At 38.8% G+C, this 17512-nt stretch overlaps 1 protein-coding gene, 1 long non-coding RNA gene and 2 other non-coding genes across 4 annotated transcripts; all 4 read left to right on the forward strand.

Annotated features, from left to right (window-relative positions):
• Positions 1-640: 640 nt before the first annotated feature.
• On the forward strand, positions 641-1624 carry LOC149663439 (uncharacterized). The gene is made up of 2 exons (XR_016368557.1): positions 641-1273; positions 1335-1624. It is a non-coding gene; the product is annotated as an uncharacterized LOC149663439 (long non-coding RNA).
• Positions 1625-12977: 11353 nt separating this feature from the next.
• TRNAV-CAC (transfer RNA valine (anticodon CAC)) lies at positions 12978-13050 on the forward strand. The gene has a single exon. It is a non-coding gene; the product is annotated as a tRNA-Val (tRNA).
• Positions 13051-13115: 65 nt separating this feature from the next.
• On the forward strand, positions 13116-13188 carry TRNAV-CAC (transfer RNA valine (anticodon CAC)). The gene has a single exon. It is a non-coding gene; the product is annotated as a tRNA-Val (tRNA).
• Positions 13189-13572: 384 nt separating this feature from the next.
• Positions 13573-16138, forward strand: LOC149663442 (uncharacterized). The gene is made up of 2 exons (XM_089842217.1): positions 13573-14484; positions 15145-16138. Exons 1-2 carry the CDS (start codon positions 14020-14022, stop codon positions 15268-15270), a joined length of 591 nt encoding a protein of 196 aa, XP_089698343.1. The 5' UTR covers positions 13573-14019; the 3' UTR covers positions 15271-16138.
• Positions 16139-17512: the final 1374 nt, after the last annotated feature.

Below are 17512 nucleotides of genomic sequence, written 5' to 3' on the forward strand. Positions count from 1 at the left end.
CCGCAGACGAAGCCCCAAAAACTGGCTCTGTTTACCATTACTACAAAGTAATTACTAAATGAGAAAAACTTCTTGAAGGGCAAGTCCCGAAACAACGGAATTTTAATATACATAGTTTTTTAAAAAAATAGTCCACCAATTCTATTGTCGTTATGGCAGTAGTAGATGCTAATTACAGATTTATAACCAATGATATTGGGGGATACAAAAATTATTATAAAAAAAATAAGATTAATTGAAATTAAATAAAAGATTACGGTCGCTATACGAGGTCCAGGTTTACCTCCAGAAAAATAATATAGCTAACCTAACCAGGGAACATTTCTCGTTTGCCCGAGAGCCAATCTCAGTTTTCCCTTGGGAGTTTATCTCCCAAGCCTATAAACGAAACTACTAAACCGTATAATTTTAGATGACCGAGGGAGGACGCGAGATCAATCGACCGATCTATTTTGATCCGCCATTGGACGCAAAACCAAAACCACGGAAAGAGAGGACCCAGTCAACACTGGAAAAAAAATTGTGTTAACCCCTGTTAAACATTATTAGGTTTCTCGGGGTAACCTTTGTTCCTTTTATTACTCAGTATTTTACATATATGTATAAACAGTTCCTAAAGAGCGAGGGATGCAACATGGCTGCCAGATTCCTTGGAGTTTTTACTCCTTGGATCTGGCAGTGCCTAGTGCCTCCATGTTACATGCTTCTCCTCCTTTCTTTAGAAGTAAACTGTAGGATTTTTTTGTAACTAGTAATCAGTTGCAGTTCGCTTCTGTACCTCGCGTGTCAGTGTCTTTCCTTTGTATTCTCCAAGACAGAGTGTTTATTGTAACCGCCGCGACGGGTTTATTCATTTATAGCTTTATAAAATATTTCAAAGCATTTAATTATTCAATTAAAATTTATTAGTTCTCACAACGTGATATTTATTCATTAGTTAGGAGCTAATGCTAACAAAACTCAATTTGGTTAGTCTAAGCACAAGGGTTATGTGTTTCACCACTAAAACGAAAAAAGGCCGTTAGAGGATTGTACCAACAGCCCTGTGAAAGGACTTCAATCGAAAATTACCCGGAAATATGTTGATGACCAAAAATTGCGTACTAAATTAGTTTTGATGATAGCCAAAGATGGCCTACCGTTTAGCAGCGTGGATGGTGAAGGTTTCCGAGGTATGATGGAGACTGCTTCTCCAGATGTTGACATTCCAAGTCGTCGAAACATGATGATGGACATAGAGATTGTCCACAACAACCTTATGCCACAATTAATGGTACGAATTTTCAGATGAGTTATAAAATGTGTGCTTAGATTTACTCTTTTATACTTTCTAGAATATCTTCCAATTTTTTGGGGGTAAACAACTGCACTTACGCTTGATTTGAGGAATAGTAGGATGAGGGAGTCCATGCTTGGCGTGAGGATCCAGTACATTGATGCCTTGACTACCCATTTTGTGCCATGCTTAATGTCCCCAATTGCAATATGTCATTAAACCTACTTTTAACTTACCGCGTTTGTTGGTTCAGCTTCTTCGTCAGAAGTGCTGAGGTATAGCTCGAAATCATCAGAGCTTGATGATGAAAAATTCAATTCGTATGTCGGAAACGAGAGAACTGAATAAACTAGGGATTTCAGCTTAGTTATACACCCGTCTAAATAGTTTTTTAACCCGCCGAATTAGTTTTTTAATGTACCGAAGTCGGTATTTTTACTCGTGCGGGAGAGAATCCCTCTGAAAGAACATAATCATCAAAAATAATTGATGTTTTCTAATATTGTCTTCAAAAATGAAATTTGAAATTGAATATCCGGACTTCACGCAGTTAATTTTCTAAACTTATCTTTTTCACTTTCCCGTCTTTGTCTACAATGACATTTTTTATAAATTGCCAGGGTAAGATCCTCCAGCCTTTTCCGGGTTCTTTGATTTTGGGGAGATTTCATCTCCTTTTTCTCCGTATGCCTTTTCTGTTGCTGGATGTCCTTGTCGACCTTCCTACAGGCATTCCTCAACTGTTCCATTGTAGAAAATTGTAAAAAGAGGAGATCTAAATTCATTCTTTAAATACTTTTATTTATGGGAACTAACTCCCTTTCTGAAAGAGTATGGTTCATCCTTAAACTTAACTTTAATATTTCCACAATAAGATCTTCTACTGCCTCCCTATCCTTCTGCTTCTTATGGGAAATCTCTATTTTAATTTTTGAGTCAGCTTCTGAATCTCGAAATTGAATCCCGTTCCGCGCTAGAACTGTCAGCCGTTCCGCGATAGAACTGTCAGCCGTTCCGCGATAGAACTGCCAGTTGTACTACGTCGGAACAGCTTCCCGTGTAATGCTAAAACTGTTACGCGGGCAAAGTCGGAAGTTCGGAACTGCCACCCGTGCTAAGTCGGAACTGCCACCCGTGCTAAGTCGGAACTGCCACCCGTGCTAAGTCGGACCTGCCACCAGTGTTAATTCGGAGCTGCCACCAGTGCTAATTCGGACAGCAAGCATATAACCGGGTTGTTTTATTCTGATCAGCTCATTCGAACAGTGGAACCCAAACTGTTTAAGATAAACACTATACCCAAGAAACGTAAACGTAAAGGGAAACTAGAATATTTTGTATCGTTTATCGGTCTACCTAAATCGCAGAACTCGTGGGTAAGAGCCGACAATGTCGAGAAAATCTGAATTCTATTTAACTCTACCTAGCGACGCTAGTATGGATGTCTACCCTAATAACACTATGGGTAGTTACATCACTAAACTACCCGATCCTATTAATTTACAAGGACAATGGGAAATTTCTTTAGTAGAAATAATATATGCAAGCAGTTTCTACAATGTTATATACAAAACGAGTAAGAGGAAGGTGAGCAAGAGAAAAACACTTCAAGATTTAATCGAAGAAAGTAGCTCTAAAAAACTTAAAAACACCAAGGAATGTGACGTTACCTACCAGGTTGAACGAAAAGATGGGAAACTGTCCACCTACGAAAGCTATCATCTACATAATATACCGGCCGGCCATTACAAATCACTTTACCACATTGTGGAAACTATCAATACTTCCAAAGTATGCGAAAAAACCACTTCTTTATTTCAAATTAATGAGACGACGGGGCATGTAAAACTAAAAACCGATGCCCCTGGAGATACCAAAATTATCTTCAAAACACACGAATCATTAGCTGCGATTTTGGGTTACAGAAACCCTCTCAATATACAAGGGTTGAGCGATAGACCAGCAAGGTTAAACTACCACGTACCATCTCAATTATATATTTATTGCGATCTGGTCGAAGGACAAATTGTCGGTAACACCCACGCCCCCCTCTTACGTATTATACCCATCGAAGACAAGAAACACGGGGATACCGTGTGCCTTACTTTTGTCTCACCCCATTACGTCCCTCTGTCAAAACATTATATTAGCGAGGTTGGCATCCATATAAAGGACCACATGGGTGAACCAGCTTTATTTCAGTTTGGACTGTTGCACTGTAAAGTTCATTTAAGATGCGCAAGTCCAACGCGTTAGATAACAAAAGATGTGTTTACACGGATTATTATACCCAACAAGCGCAGTCAGGATCAGGTCTAACTTTTTATGTCGGGAAACAAGAACAAAACGGTCATGGCCAAAACGGGGAAGGCATTGGCTCGTTCTTGAAATCTTTCGGAAGATACGTATCCCCTTTCTTAATTAAAGGGGCAAAGTTTCTGGGCACATCTTCAAATATCATAAGCGACGTCACCTCTGGAAAGGATCTGAAAACTTCGGCTAAAAGAAGGTTCACCGAAACTTTGGATGATGTGCAACAACAATACGGTAGAGGGGTTGCAAAGAAAAGACTAGCTAAAAAGAAAAAAACACCAAAGAGAAAGAAATCTATAAAACAAAATAACACAAACAAATTTAAATCAGATAAACGTAAACTTTCATTCAAAACGGTTCGCGATATTTTCTCTCCCTAAAAATGACTGAAGCTTGCAGCACGGGTTTCGATATTTTCGCTCCACCTCCCCTTCAAACAGCCATCGAAAATTCCAAATGGGTTCCTTATCAACCTTTGACATCTTTGAAAGGCGACCAACCTATTGAATTTGAAGTAACGTCTAGCGGTAGCGAATACGTGGATACAGCCTTAACAATGCTGTACACCAGAACTAAAATTGTAAATGAAGATGGAACTGCTTTAACAGCCACTGACGAAGTTGGACCCGTAAATAATTTTCAGCATAGTCAATTCGAACGTGTCGATTTGGAGTTGGGCGATTGCGCAACAACACCCGCTGCTAGTAACTACGCGTACACTGCTTTGCTTTCGGCCCTGACGTCATACGGTCCGGCAGCTAAAGAATCTCATTTGGGTGCCTCCTTGTTTTAAGGCGGGTTTCCAAACGCGCTTGAAAGTCAAAAAGATTGAGCTTGAGCGTTTCAAAATCCGCGCGTCTCAAGCGCTCCTATAACTAGCGCCATCTTGCGCCGTAGCATAAGTATGAGCACAAGCGTTACCTGTTTCCAAAGAATCTAAAAATAGCTGCTTAGCTCGCGTAGCAGTTCAAAAAATTCTGAAATCGAAATGGCGATTATCAACCAGCGGAAACGACGTTTGCTTATTAAACGGAATTTGTTGCTAATTCAGTTGTATTATCAACTAATTTCAAAGTTCAAGGCAAACAAAAATAAACACATATATTTACACGTGTCCTCAAACTTTCAAAGGCTATTTGAATAGCAAAATACCTTGATAAAACTATATTGAACCTACTTGAGAATTTCATTTCAGTTGCAATAAATTTGCAGTGGCATTCCACAGTATCTATATTTCCTTCGTCTATGCCAAATTGCTGGCTTATTTATAACTAGATAAATATTTCTTTCACCACCCCCTTTTCTTTATTTCCCTGCTTACTTTTTAATTAATTCTTTCAATTCGCGTTGTGTAAGCATCTTCATTTGATTTGACTTTCTCAATCCGAGACTCCGAGTCCGAATTTATAAAAACTTGGGCCTTGGCCATATGAAATTTGATCCTCATTGGCCAAAACGTCTATGACGTCAAGCTTGAACTGTCTAAGCTCAAGCAAATATCTACTCACGACAGATATAAGCTTGACGCGATTTTCAAGCGCAAGCGGGCTACTTTTCAATCGCAAGCTACTTAAAAAGCGAGTTTGGAAATGGTACCGACCTGGAGCTTAAGCGTAAACTTGAAATTTTCAAGCTTGAGCTCAATCTTTTAGCTGTTCAAGCGCGTTTGGAAACCCACCTTTACAAGGATACAGGCGGAAGCATGGATTCGCTTACAGCAAATATGGGTTTTGTTAAACGCCAGAAACTCGCAGCATTATCCGAGGAATTTGAAATGTATTCCAGCCTTTACGTGGGTATGTTTAATATCCCCCGATACCTGATAAACGGCGTTTCTATGAAGTTAAAATTACATAGAAGCAAAGCTAGTTTTTGTCTTATGGGTAAACTTAACGCGTCAGGCAATGGTTATAAACCCGTAATCGTTGAAGCCGTATTATACGTCTTAAAGCTTCAATTAGCTCCCAAAATTCTATTTGCTCACGAACAAGCTTTAAGCATTAAAGCAGCCCAATATAGTTACACTAGAACGGAAACTAAAATATTCACAATTGCGCCAAATATCTTAAACACTTCAATCGGAAACATCTACCTAGGTACCCAGCCTTCGCGGGTTACAATCGCTATTGTAAAACACACCTCTTACAATGGAACCTTGGATAGTAACCCCTTTGACTTTGGACATTATAATGTCAATCATCTAGCAGCATTCATCAATTCTGAACAATACTCGTCTAAAGCCTTAAAACCCCACTACAGTAAAAAGAAATTTGTCCGAAGCTACTACACTTTATTTTCGGGGTCAAACAGTCACTACAACGACAAGGGGAACAATATCTCTATGGATGACTTTGCCTCGGGCTACGCCATATACTGTTTAGACCTGACACCTGACGGTAGCGCGAGTCATTCCGATCATTGGAGTCCTACGAAGCAGGGACAGTTAAGATTAGAATTGGGTTTTGAAAAACCCACGCCCACTACACTAAGCTGCATCGTACTATCCGAATTCCAGGCTTTGTTACAAATAGATAAAAATAGAAACTTGTCAATCGTTTGTTAAGTGATAAAATGAATGCCGAACAGATAACACGATTTCTAAGATTCACGCCACATTTCTTAGGGGTTTATCCGAGTGATTTATTACCCGAAAAAATTGACAAGTTTCCATCGTCCCTTATAATAAATTTAGACAATCACTATAAAGACGGATCTCACTGGGTCAGCGCGTACTTTGATGGCAACAGACGTGGTTATTATTTTGACTCATTGGCTTTAGTGAACTTTCTCCCCTCGATTAAAGAATTTGTTAAAAGAAATTCTAGAAAATGGTCGTTTAACAAAAGAAGACTACAAAACTTGTCAGGTTCGACATGCGGACTATACTGTATTGCTTATATAATACAAAGAACAAAAAGAAAGAGCCACAAATCATTCATGAAGCAGTTTGGACGAGATGGTTTGAAAAATGACATCATTGTTACAAACATGTTGAAACGCGCCCGTAAAGAATAACTTAATCCTTTTGTTAAAAAATACTCTTTGTAATTTCTTTGATCTTTAAAAAATAAATGTGTCACCTTTTTTAATACTGTTTTCTTTAATTTCATATATTAAGGAATGTGGGGGGGGGGGGGTAGGAATGTTTGGAATGTGAGAGGGGAGGTAAAAAAAGGGGGGGAATGTTTGGCAGATGTATAAATCGGATATCCCCATAATCATTTTCATTCCTCATCATGAACTCGGAGCTGCAGAGATATCGTACTTTTTACTCCTGGCCTCAAGACGGAAACTATATAAAAACTTTAAGCAGAGCGGGGTTTTATTCCTTACATACCGACGATCTAGTACAGTGCTTCGAATGCGATGGAAAATTATTAGCATGGAAACCCGATGATAATCCTTACGAAGAACATTTAAAACATTTCCCTAAATGCAACTTTATTAGAGGTGGGCAAACAAAAAAATACCCTTCAGTTTTGATGAAACAGAGACATACACCAAAAATATAAATAACGACATTAAAACCGAGGAAAAAACACCAGAAAAACCCATGGAAAACACCGAAGAACTTTATCATACCTTTAAAGTTAAAACTAAAGATCTCGAAAGATTAGTCCTAGAACTCTACGCTAGAAAACAACTTAACGCTTTGTATATTTTAACTAAAGATCTCGAAAGATTAGTCCTAGAACTCTACGCTAGAAAACAACTTAACGCTTTGTATATCAAAGAACGACTTGATGCCTTGCGTAAGATTTAAAAATAATATTAAAATTTATCTTCTTCCTTACGAAGATAGAAGAAATTATTCTAGAATTAATCAAATACATTTTAATATGAAAATTGAAAATGTATCTTTAATATTAAAACATATACCTTTAAAGAAAATAAATAACTTTGCATTTTATATCATGGTCTTCATTTATATCTTTAAATAATATCCCCACCAAAAAAGACGAGAGAGAGCGAAAAAAAACACGGCTCCTCCGACTTAACAGCGGCCGCTATCTTGTACGCCATACTGGCTGCATACTCTCTGTGGACTGTAAAGGTATGTCCGCACTAGGCCAAAAACTGCGCTAAGTTCGCTGCGTTCGCTACGCTTGCCAATCACGCCGAGAAAACCAGCTGTTCGCACTTCGAAATTTTCCGCGCTCAGCGTACTCGACGAAGCTGGCGAGAGAGAGAACGAAGTTGAAAATGTTCAACTTTTTGCGTCGGTCTCGCCGGCGTAGGCGACGCACAACAAATCAGCGTCCATCGTTTTACGGACGTCATATTTAAAGAGCTGCATCGGTTTTTATTCACTATAGAAGTCTGAATTAATTGCATGTTGAATCTTGGTTTGGCTGCTATTTGGAATTTTTCTCGTTATAATGTCGGACAACGAAACTAGAATTGATATTAATGCAAATGCTCAACGAAGAGTATATCCCCGTATCGTTCGTAATAATATCTCCTTTTGGGTGTGGGATTATAAAAATCCCATCTTTTTTTCTGTCCTGGAAAACTTCTCTAAACCAAATACGTTTTATATGGTCCCTTTTCTTATGTTTTCGAATTAATAGCAATGAAATAATTAATTTATTCGCATGAGCTAAACGCTTCACTCCACTGCAATTTCCCGCCATTACTTCGATCTATTCACAGAGCTTATCCCATGTGACAAAGAAAAGGTCGTGGATTGGTTGTGCGTCGCCTACGCTGGCGAGATCGACGCAAAAAGTTCAACATTTTCAACTTCGTTCTCTCTCTCGCCAGCTTCGTCGAGTAAGCTGAGCGCGGAAAATTTCGAAGTGCGAACAGCTGGTTTTCTCGGCGTGATTGGCGAGCGTAGCGAACGCAGCGAACTTAGCGCAGTTTTCGGCCTAGTGCGGACATACCTTTAAAGATACGGCTTTGATAGTTTAAAAATCGTGGCAGGATGTTGGTTTTGAAGTTGACTATAAAGCTCGGGTTCTAAAACGAATTGTGAGCCGTATCTTATAAGAATTAGTAGAAGTGTAGAACCATTTTGAACCTCGTCCTAGAAGTGAAAAATTTCGCATTTCAGGCAAAAAATCGTTTTTAATAGATTAATACAAATGCAGACTGAAGGAACAGATATTATATAAAATCTCAGATTTTTCAACAACAATTCCATTTTCGTAAAATTTTATCATGAAAAATCTGAGATAAGTAATTTTTTATTTCAATTAATTTATAGGAAATAAATCCATTACCAGTAAAATCAGGAGATTGAATTAAATTCTAAAGAGTAGTAAAATACGGATTGTCTTTAAAATTATATAGAAAAATAAAATATCCGCGCTTCAGTCAACTGGAAAAAACTCTTATCGTTTTGTTTTTTAGGCTTGGGCAAACCAAGTCCTTTTTATATAATATTTCTGGTGTTCAAACTTTTGTAACTCCATTATATCATTCTTCAGTTTTTGTGAATATCTCTGGATGAAAACCAGTTTTTGTTCCAAAATCTGAAGAATGACGACGTAGGGTACTATTGGAAGGTAATTGTAAAATTAAAGAATCATTCAAAGCGTTATAGAGTCCAGGAGACTTTTCGTACATAAAGAGGCACCATTGAACTACAAGGGGATGCCAACGTCTGGCACTGGGCTTTGCCACATCCAGTTGCCTCTTCAAGAACATGGTTGAGAATTCATTTTTGGTTTTTAATCCAGGAGCTCCCAGGCTTCTCTGAATTCTGTCTTTTATCCTTCAAATCGCCATCTTCATGAGGCTTCTGGCTTAAATTTGATTCAAGAATGTTTAATAGAAAAGCGCGCTTATCATCATCCACTGTCTCCCCTTGCTTCTTGATATGTCTTTCAAGTTTAATCTTCTGACGTTTAATTTTAGCCTTTAAATTTAATGCACTGTTCGTTTTCTCTCTCAGCTGACTAATAAGTTCATCTTTTGACAAATTGCGGTAAGGAGTTAATGTTTTTTTGGTTATTATTTTTCGATCTTTTTGCCGTAATTCTAAAACTGTCTCGTTGCTTTATACAATAGAAACATCGTCTTGTTTTTTGTTCTAATAGAGCTAGGCAGCACCTTTGAGTGTGAATGGCACCCAAGTAGTCTTCAAATCCCAAGGGTTTATGCGTGTTTTGAAAATTTGTTTGTACTTTTCTTTGCCGTAATAAAGTATAGAGATATATGTATATCACCCCCTCCAGATAGGATAATATGGTGTTACACCGAATATCAACCGAAATTATTTACTTCGGTATTAGATCACACGCCTTCCGTAGAATTTCACGAGGGGATATTAAATGTGAATATATTAGACCCCAATATGAAGAATTTTGTTATACTTGATGATTTACTTTCTGAAATATCTAATAACAAGGATGTAACTAATTTGTTCATACGGGGCTCACACCATAAAAACACCTCTGTTTCATCCATGCCATCATCCATTTCGTCATCGTCCAGTGTTATTATATGCGGCTTTTTAACACTGACTCTTAAACGTAAAGACAATGATTGAGAGATTCGGTAAATATTAATATAAGATAAATGTATATACATGGATGTTGCGGCGTCCGGTTGAAATCTTTTAACGGTGGATGCTGTTAAAAAAAGAATCATTTAAGATCAATGACTTTCTCTTAATTTTGAGTATGTAAGTCTGGTATTCAATACATTTCTTTGGTGTTGAAGTGAACACGGTGGATTCCACAGCAGGGAAGATATCAAACTTGAAATCAACCCTTAAAGGAGAAAACCATACATAATTGAATTCCTTCATATTTATTAAAGGAATATTATAAAATGTCTACAATTGAAATGTTTCATCATAGAGAGCGCAAACTTATTTTGAAATATTTTGAAGCCAAAAAAAATAAAATAAAAATAAGTAAAGAGCGAATTGCCGTGATCGTGGTGCTTATTGGGGCAGGGAAAAAAGGGGGGAAAGAAACCAAATAGGGTAGAGTTATGAAACATCAGAGTTATAAAGAGAGAAATTTCTACCTCTCTTTAAATGAAAGATATTTTAGATTTAAAAGTTCAACTTACTTTTCCCTCTGTAAATTTAAAAAGCTTCCAAGCTTCACGTGGAAACTAAACACCGTTCTTCGCAAGTCAATGCTTGATTTCGAAGCGAAAAATTGAGCCATAACGGCCGCCGATAGATCGGTGTAACCGTGTGACACTTTAGTAAATATCATCGCCGATATGACCGTTTTTTCCTCGGCGTCATTTAAATAACAAAACGATAATATTTTAATTAAATTATTATTCTTTCTTTGGGGTTTACGCCAAAACAACTCTCTTATTGAATTCGGCCACCTGCCGAATTCCCCGATCTCTACTTCAAGCTTGGCCCAACCATTTTTCGGACATACAGTTTGAGTAATTTTGTCGGTCATCTTTGCTGAATGAGCTTAAAGACTAAAATGATTTCAGTTTTGGTAAAGTAAGAAGGAGTTATACCCCCGGCCTAGAAGGAATAGAACAGTTCGTAACAGATATTTGTTTTAATAAGCAGTGTAACGGCCGGCTACTTCACTCGCCGTATAGGCGCTAAAAGCCGCGCGTCACCATACTCTCCAACCCTCTATGCCTTTAGGGTGTCCTATTGTCATCTTAGCTGGGGTGGTCCTCCTGACCCTGACCTCCCGGACTAGGATGCCATTAGGCAATAATTACAGTTTCCAAGAATCTACCTAAATTTATGGCTTGATGACTTGGCGGAGAGATGTTAAGAAACTCTCTCCGAATGGTTTTATGACAGGGTTGACTTGGGGGAGCGTTACATATTCGGGCAACGTTACAGCAGAATATGAGGCGCCTTCAGTTTTCCGAATGAGGCTAGCCCCGTCCATTAAGATTTAGAAAGAAGAGTATTCGGTTTTGGTAAGGTAACAAGGACTCAAGGAGTTAAACCCCCGATCTAGAAGGTATAGAACAGTTAGTAAGATATATTGTCTTGATAAGCAGAATATGTGGCACCTTCAATTTTTCGAATAACGCTAGCTCCGTCCAGTAAGATTTAGAAGACGTAGGTGGGGCTAGGAATTAAAGGAATATATCGTTTGCCTGTTACTTCTGATCATATCTTTCCCCTAATTTTCCACTCCCTTTCTTAAGCGCCTTCAGCGCAAACATTTTTCGTTAGGGTCTCAATAGTGGTCCCTTTTGTGATATTGGGACGATTTTACGATTTTACCATTTGGTTTCATTAAAGTTGAGACCTGCAAAATGATTTTACAGCGAAGGAAAAAGCTAAGTTTTAAAATTGAAGCTCTTGAGTTCTGACACCCGAAACTGTTGGATTTGCGCGTGTTGACAAGAGACGAATGATATATTCATGTTCAGGATTTAAATTATCCTGTGGTTTTTTTAGCCTCTTGTCAGCACGCGCAGAGCTAAGTTGCATAGAGAACTAGCTTTGCGCGTGCTGACAACCGAACTTTGTGGAAACTTAAAAGAATCCCCAAGTCCCAACCCCACCTTTGAAATCAAACAGAAGGCCTTTAGAAAAAGTTCGCTTAGTCGATGGAGGCTTTCTCCACTCTCTATCGGGCCCAAATGGTGAAAAGTAATTTTTGTAATCGTCTGTCAATCAAATTATCAGTCGGTGTTCTTGCCCACTTTTTAAAGCGAGATATAGGATGACCTATCCCTGTGCTCTGAAATTCACACCACTTCAACTTTAAAATGGCAATTTTCGAAATTAAATTGAACCATGACACATTAAACTATAAAACCCAAAAATATTTAAAATTATAGGGAAAATGTTATTATTTTTGTGCTAAAAATTTCATATTGGTGTATAATCTCCATCAACTGAAAAACAACTTAGCGATATTGGTAAAGACAGGAGTTGATAATATCAAGTATGTATTTAAGCCTAAATTCGTTCTTGTTTATGCTTATAATATTTTTGCTCCAGAGAAATGTCAAAATGAAGTAAACAAGGGTTTCAAAATTATACATATAAAATCACTAGGTACACTATTTTTATATGGATGAAATCACAATCCCTATTTTATACGGATGATATCACTATACCTATATTTATTTGGATGATGTCACTATACCTATATTCTACAGGGCCGGTAGGCCCTTGTAGATATGACTTGATACCGTTTTGTAACGTTAAAGTAATATTCACCCGCTTTTGCTAATTTCCTATGGAGATTAACATGGGTTTTTCGTGATTTTTCCCCACCGATAACTTAAAAACTACAGCGAAGATACTTTTCGGAATTATCTTAATTTAACAATTAAGTATTCAGGGTGTGCTATCGGCCAGCTTGATCAAAACAATTAAGTCTAAGTATGTTAATTTTACTTAATTACAGAAGTACGGCTTTGACCATCGTGATTGGACATAATAATTAGCTAGATCTCTTGGAAAACTCAGTGTCACTACGTATCTGTAGTGTGGTGGTTATCACGTCCGCTTCACACGCGGAAGGTCCCAGGTTCGAGCCCTGGTAGATACATGTATTGACCATCGTGATTGGACATAAGAATTAGCTAGATCTCTTGGAAAACTCAGTGCTACCACGTATCTATGGTGCAGTGGTTATCACGTCCGCTTCACACGCGGAAGGTTCCAGGTTCAAGCCCTGGTAGATACATGTTTTGACCATCTTGATTGGAAATAATAGTTGTCTAAAAAAGATGTTAACAGCCACTGTAAATGGTGCATAAATGCTTAATATTTCCTTAATACTTGCAAATAATATTAGTAAATGGCGTGAATTGATCATAGAAATGGGGTTAAAGTACACCCTAAATGATGTCTTTTATGGCACTGGAAAAAACAGCATATATGGTGTTTGAATGCACCATTATATTTTAGAGTGCAAATGTATGTGACAACGCAGTTTTAGTACACGTATATAAAATTATTAATCTTATAAGGATTGTTTATGTGAAGAGTTTGATTAAGAATTGTTTAAAGTGAAGAGTTTGAGAGATTAATAAGAATAAAAATTGTTGAACCTTAAACCGGTAAAAATACAAGTGTAGTTAAGAGATGCTATAAATGAGTGTTATAATTGACCTTTTATTTTAAAGTGTATGTTTGATGTCAAGAGATGTTAAAAACGAGTATAAAAAGAAAATGAATGTATTAATAGAGACAGAACGAAATAAGAAAGAGCAAGGAAGCAGAGAAAAGTCAGAGAGCTCTTTAAGAAAAAGAATGATTGAAATTGTAAAATCGACAATTAATTTTTGAAATAAATGTTGTTACTTGTTAAAGAAAGAGTTGGATTTATCTTACAGGTCCATACCAGAGTCCTAGTAATTAAGTTAGAGTTAAAATAGGGAAGTTTAAATTAAAGTAAAATTACTAAAGTATAGAGAAAGAGGAAACAGAGTTACTTCATGGTGCCGAAACCCGGGATCTGTGGATAAATGCAAAGAAGTTTAAACTACATCAAACAACAACATGGCAGAGAATAATGAACCTGACAGAAACGTATTCAAGAGAGAAGTCAGAAAAGATAATCACAGAAGTAATGAACAATATAAATAGTGATGAGATAAATGAGAGAGCATTACACGATAAGTTACGAGAACTTAAGAATTGCAAAAAGAATTTGCGCGATGTAGACATAGAGATTGAATTCACCATACCATTGGTTCAATTAAGAGAAGAACTTTTACAAGTTGCCCAATATCAAAATAAAATAGAGAAAGTTATGTGTATTGCTGAAGAAACCTTGGAAGTGATGTCTAAACCAGAGGAAAAGACCAACAACACAACACCAATAACTCAACACAGCGCTGCATCAGGTACAACAGTCCAGCATGCAAACATTAAACTTCCAGAATTCAAAATCGCACAATATTATGGAGAATCAGAAAAATGGATGGAATTCTGGGGCCTATACGAAACAGCAGTCCACAATAAACCCTTATCTAAGGTAGCCAAATTTTCATACTTAAAAACCTTTTTAGGAGGTAAGGCAGCTAGTGCTATAAAAAGAAGACCGGCAACAACCGGTAGACACTTGCGGCCTGTAATGTTAAAAATTATTGTATCCGTTTTGACCATTTCTTGCTATGATATGAAAATTGGATGGTAAAGGGATGTGTTTCACAAAAAAAGGAACACTAAATAGTCAGTATTCTGGGAATGGAGGGGCGACAAAAATTTCCTCCGTAATGTTAAGTATAGGCGGAATTATCGACTTTAGCCACGGATACGACAGCCTTCCCCCACACCGAAACACTCGGAGTTTCGAATTTCTTATACAGAATAGATGTAAGAAAATTGTGGGAAAAGTATATCTTGTAACTGCAAAGGGTACAGCGTCCACGACGAAATAAAATCACTGGAATTTTGGTCTAAAACACTCGGAAAATAGTCCAAACGCCTGTAGAAGTGTTCGACTTCTCGTACACTGCTGCATTGCGGTTCGAGTGACATTCAGGGGCTTTGCACAGACTATTTAGTTGACTCATATAGTCTTTGGTTTTGTAAAACGTAACCTTAAACATAGAGAAATAATACCAAAAACGGATACTGGAGTAGAATTTTTTATTTCAAATCAAATAGTTTACGTTTCTACATTGTTCAACAGTTTAGCATATGTCGGGAAGCCCTTCCAGCTCAGGGGCATCTTCACAAACGACACGCAATTTTGACTGATACCAACTGCCTCGATCGACATGGCGGCGATAACCGAGATACCAGATTACGCTACTAACATGAGCACAAGCGCCTATCGTCAAACATCCACCTTTGCACGTACAGTACCAACCTAGAATGGCATGAATACCATTACCGTTGGGTACGTATCGAATGAAGGCTTGATGAACAACTGAGCTGGAAAACTGACTAGGCAAACTTTATTGGAGACGCCCATTCGTAGTTTCATCAAGAATACTGCTAGAGCTGTCGTTAAAGAACAGCATCTGATTGTACCAATAAGTTCCTCAATAGTAGAATGAACCTCTAGGAAGTCTGTCATGGATAATGAAGTTAACACTTTACAGTCTTCATCACTTCGTATGACGTTGTCAAAGCTCCTCGTGTTTAAGTCCTTAACACACTGTCTAAGGCCCGTAAATAGGTGGTTGATGTCCCTGGATGTCATGAGACTTGATCTACTGGTGCGGTGAATACTATTAATTATTTCAATGGGCAACTCCCCGTCAACAAGATGCGTGGAGCACATGCGGTTGTCCTGGTGAATAAAGATTGCCCTTTCCACAAATATCTTTAACCGATCTCCGGCTTTTATACTGGTGCGTGTACTGGCGCCGCAAATGAAGCAAGTCTTTGAATGTGGCCTGATAAAACTTTGGTTTATGGTAATGGTGTATAACTACGTGTTACTTGCGAAACCGGCTGTCCTTGCACATCGTTGGTACTGCTTCTTCAAAACCCGCCTGCCTTCGTACTTGTGATGTTGGTTGGATTGGTACTAGTAAAGGTGATACGTCTGGTACTTGCGACGTGAATGGTTCTGGTGCTTGTGAAGCGAATGGTTCTGGTACTTGTAAAGCGGATGGTTCTGGTACTTGTAAAGCGGATGGTTCTGGTACTTGTAAAGCGGATGGTTCTGGTAATTGTAAAGCGGATGGTTCTGGTACTTGTAAAGCGGATGGTTCTGGTACTTGTAAAGCGGATGGTTCTGGTACTTGTAAAGCGGATGGTTCTGGTACTTGTAAAGCGGATGGTTCTGGTACTTGTAAAGCGGATGGTTCTGGTAATTGTGACGCGGATGGTTCTGGTAATTGTGACGCGGATGGTTCTGGTACTCGTGACGCGGATGGTTCTGGTACTCGTGACGCGGATGGTTTTGGTACTCGTGACGCGGATGGTTCTGGTACTTGTGAAGCGAATAATTCCGGTACTTGTGACGTGGATGGTTCTGGTACTTGTGAAGCGAATAATTCCGGTACTTGTGACGTGGATGGTTCTGGTACTTGTGAAGCGAATGATTCTGGTATTTGTGAAGCGGAGGGTTCTGGTACTTGTGAAGCGGATGGTTCTGGTACTTGTGATGCGGATGGTTCTGGTGTTTGTGACGCGGATGGTGCTGGTACTCGTGACGCGGATGGTGCTGGTACTCGTGACGCGGATGGTGCTGGTACTCGTGACGCGGATGGTGCTGGCACTCGTGACGTGGATGGTTCTGGCACTCGTGACGTGGATGGTTCTGGCACTCGTGAAGCGAATGATTCTGGTAATTGTGACGTGGATGGTTCTGGTACTTATGAAGCGAATGGTTCTGGTACTTGTGCAGCGGATGGTGCTGGTACTCGTGACGCGGATGGTGCTGGTACTCGTGACGCGGATGGTGCTGGCACTCGTGACGTGGATGGTTCTGGCACTCGTGACGTGGATGGTTCTGGTACATGTGAAGCGAATGATTCTGGTAATTGTGACGTGGATGGTTCTGGTACTTGTGCAGCGGATGGTTCTGGTACTTGTGCAGCGGATGGTTCTGGTACTTGTGAAGCGGATGGTTCTGGTACTTGTGAAGCGGATGGTTCTGGTACTTGTGACGCGGATGGTTCTGGTACTTGTGACGCGGATGGTGCTGGTACTCGTGACGTGGATGGTTCTGGTACCTGGTTTACGGGTTTTGTTGGTGTAGGCGAGGGCGATGATGTCCAAGAGACTTGACCGCTACTGAAGGACGATTTGGAAGCATTTAAGAACGTTTGAAACTATCGCGATAATCCGGCGCATTTGAAACAAATCTTTGTCGTTGTGCCGTTAATTGCAAATGGTAATAAGTCCTTAGTGAAACGGAGAAAACGCGCGAAACTAGCTACAGCGCGAGTAGCTATACGTCTACTTATAGTATTGTTAACCTTCCGGTTACACGCGTAGCATTTATTCTGAGCATAGACATACGTTTTGTGATGAAGGAAGCTCGTAAGATCATTCGTACAAGCTAAAATCTAAATACTTAGCCTTGTATATAAAACTATCAA

The sequence above is a fragment of the Phalangium opilio genome, unplaced genomic scaffold (assembly GCF_054372755.1).
Source record: "Phalangium opilio isolate 3A_F unplaced genomic scaffold, DU_Popi_V2 ptg000062l_1, whole genome shotgun sequence".
NCBI lineage: Eukaryota > Metazoa > Arthropoda > Arachnida > Opiliones > Phalangiidae > Phalangium > Phalangium opilio.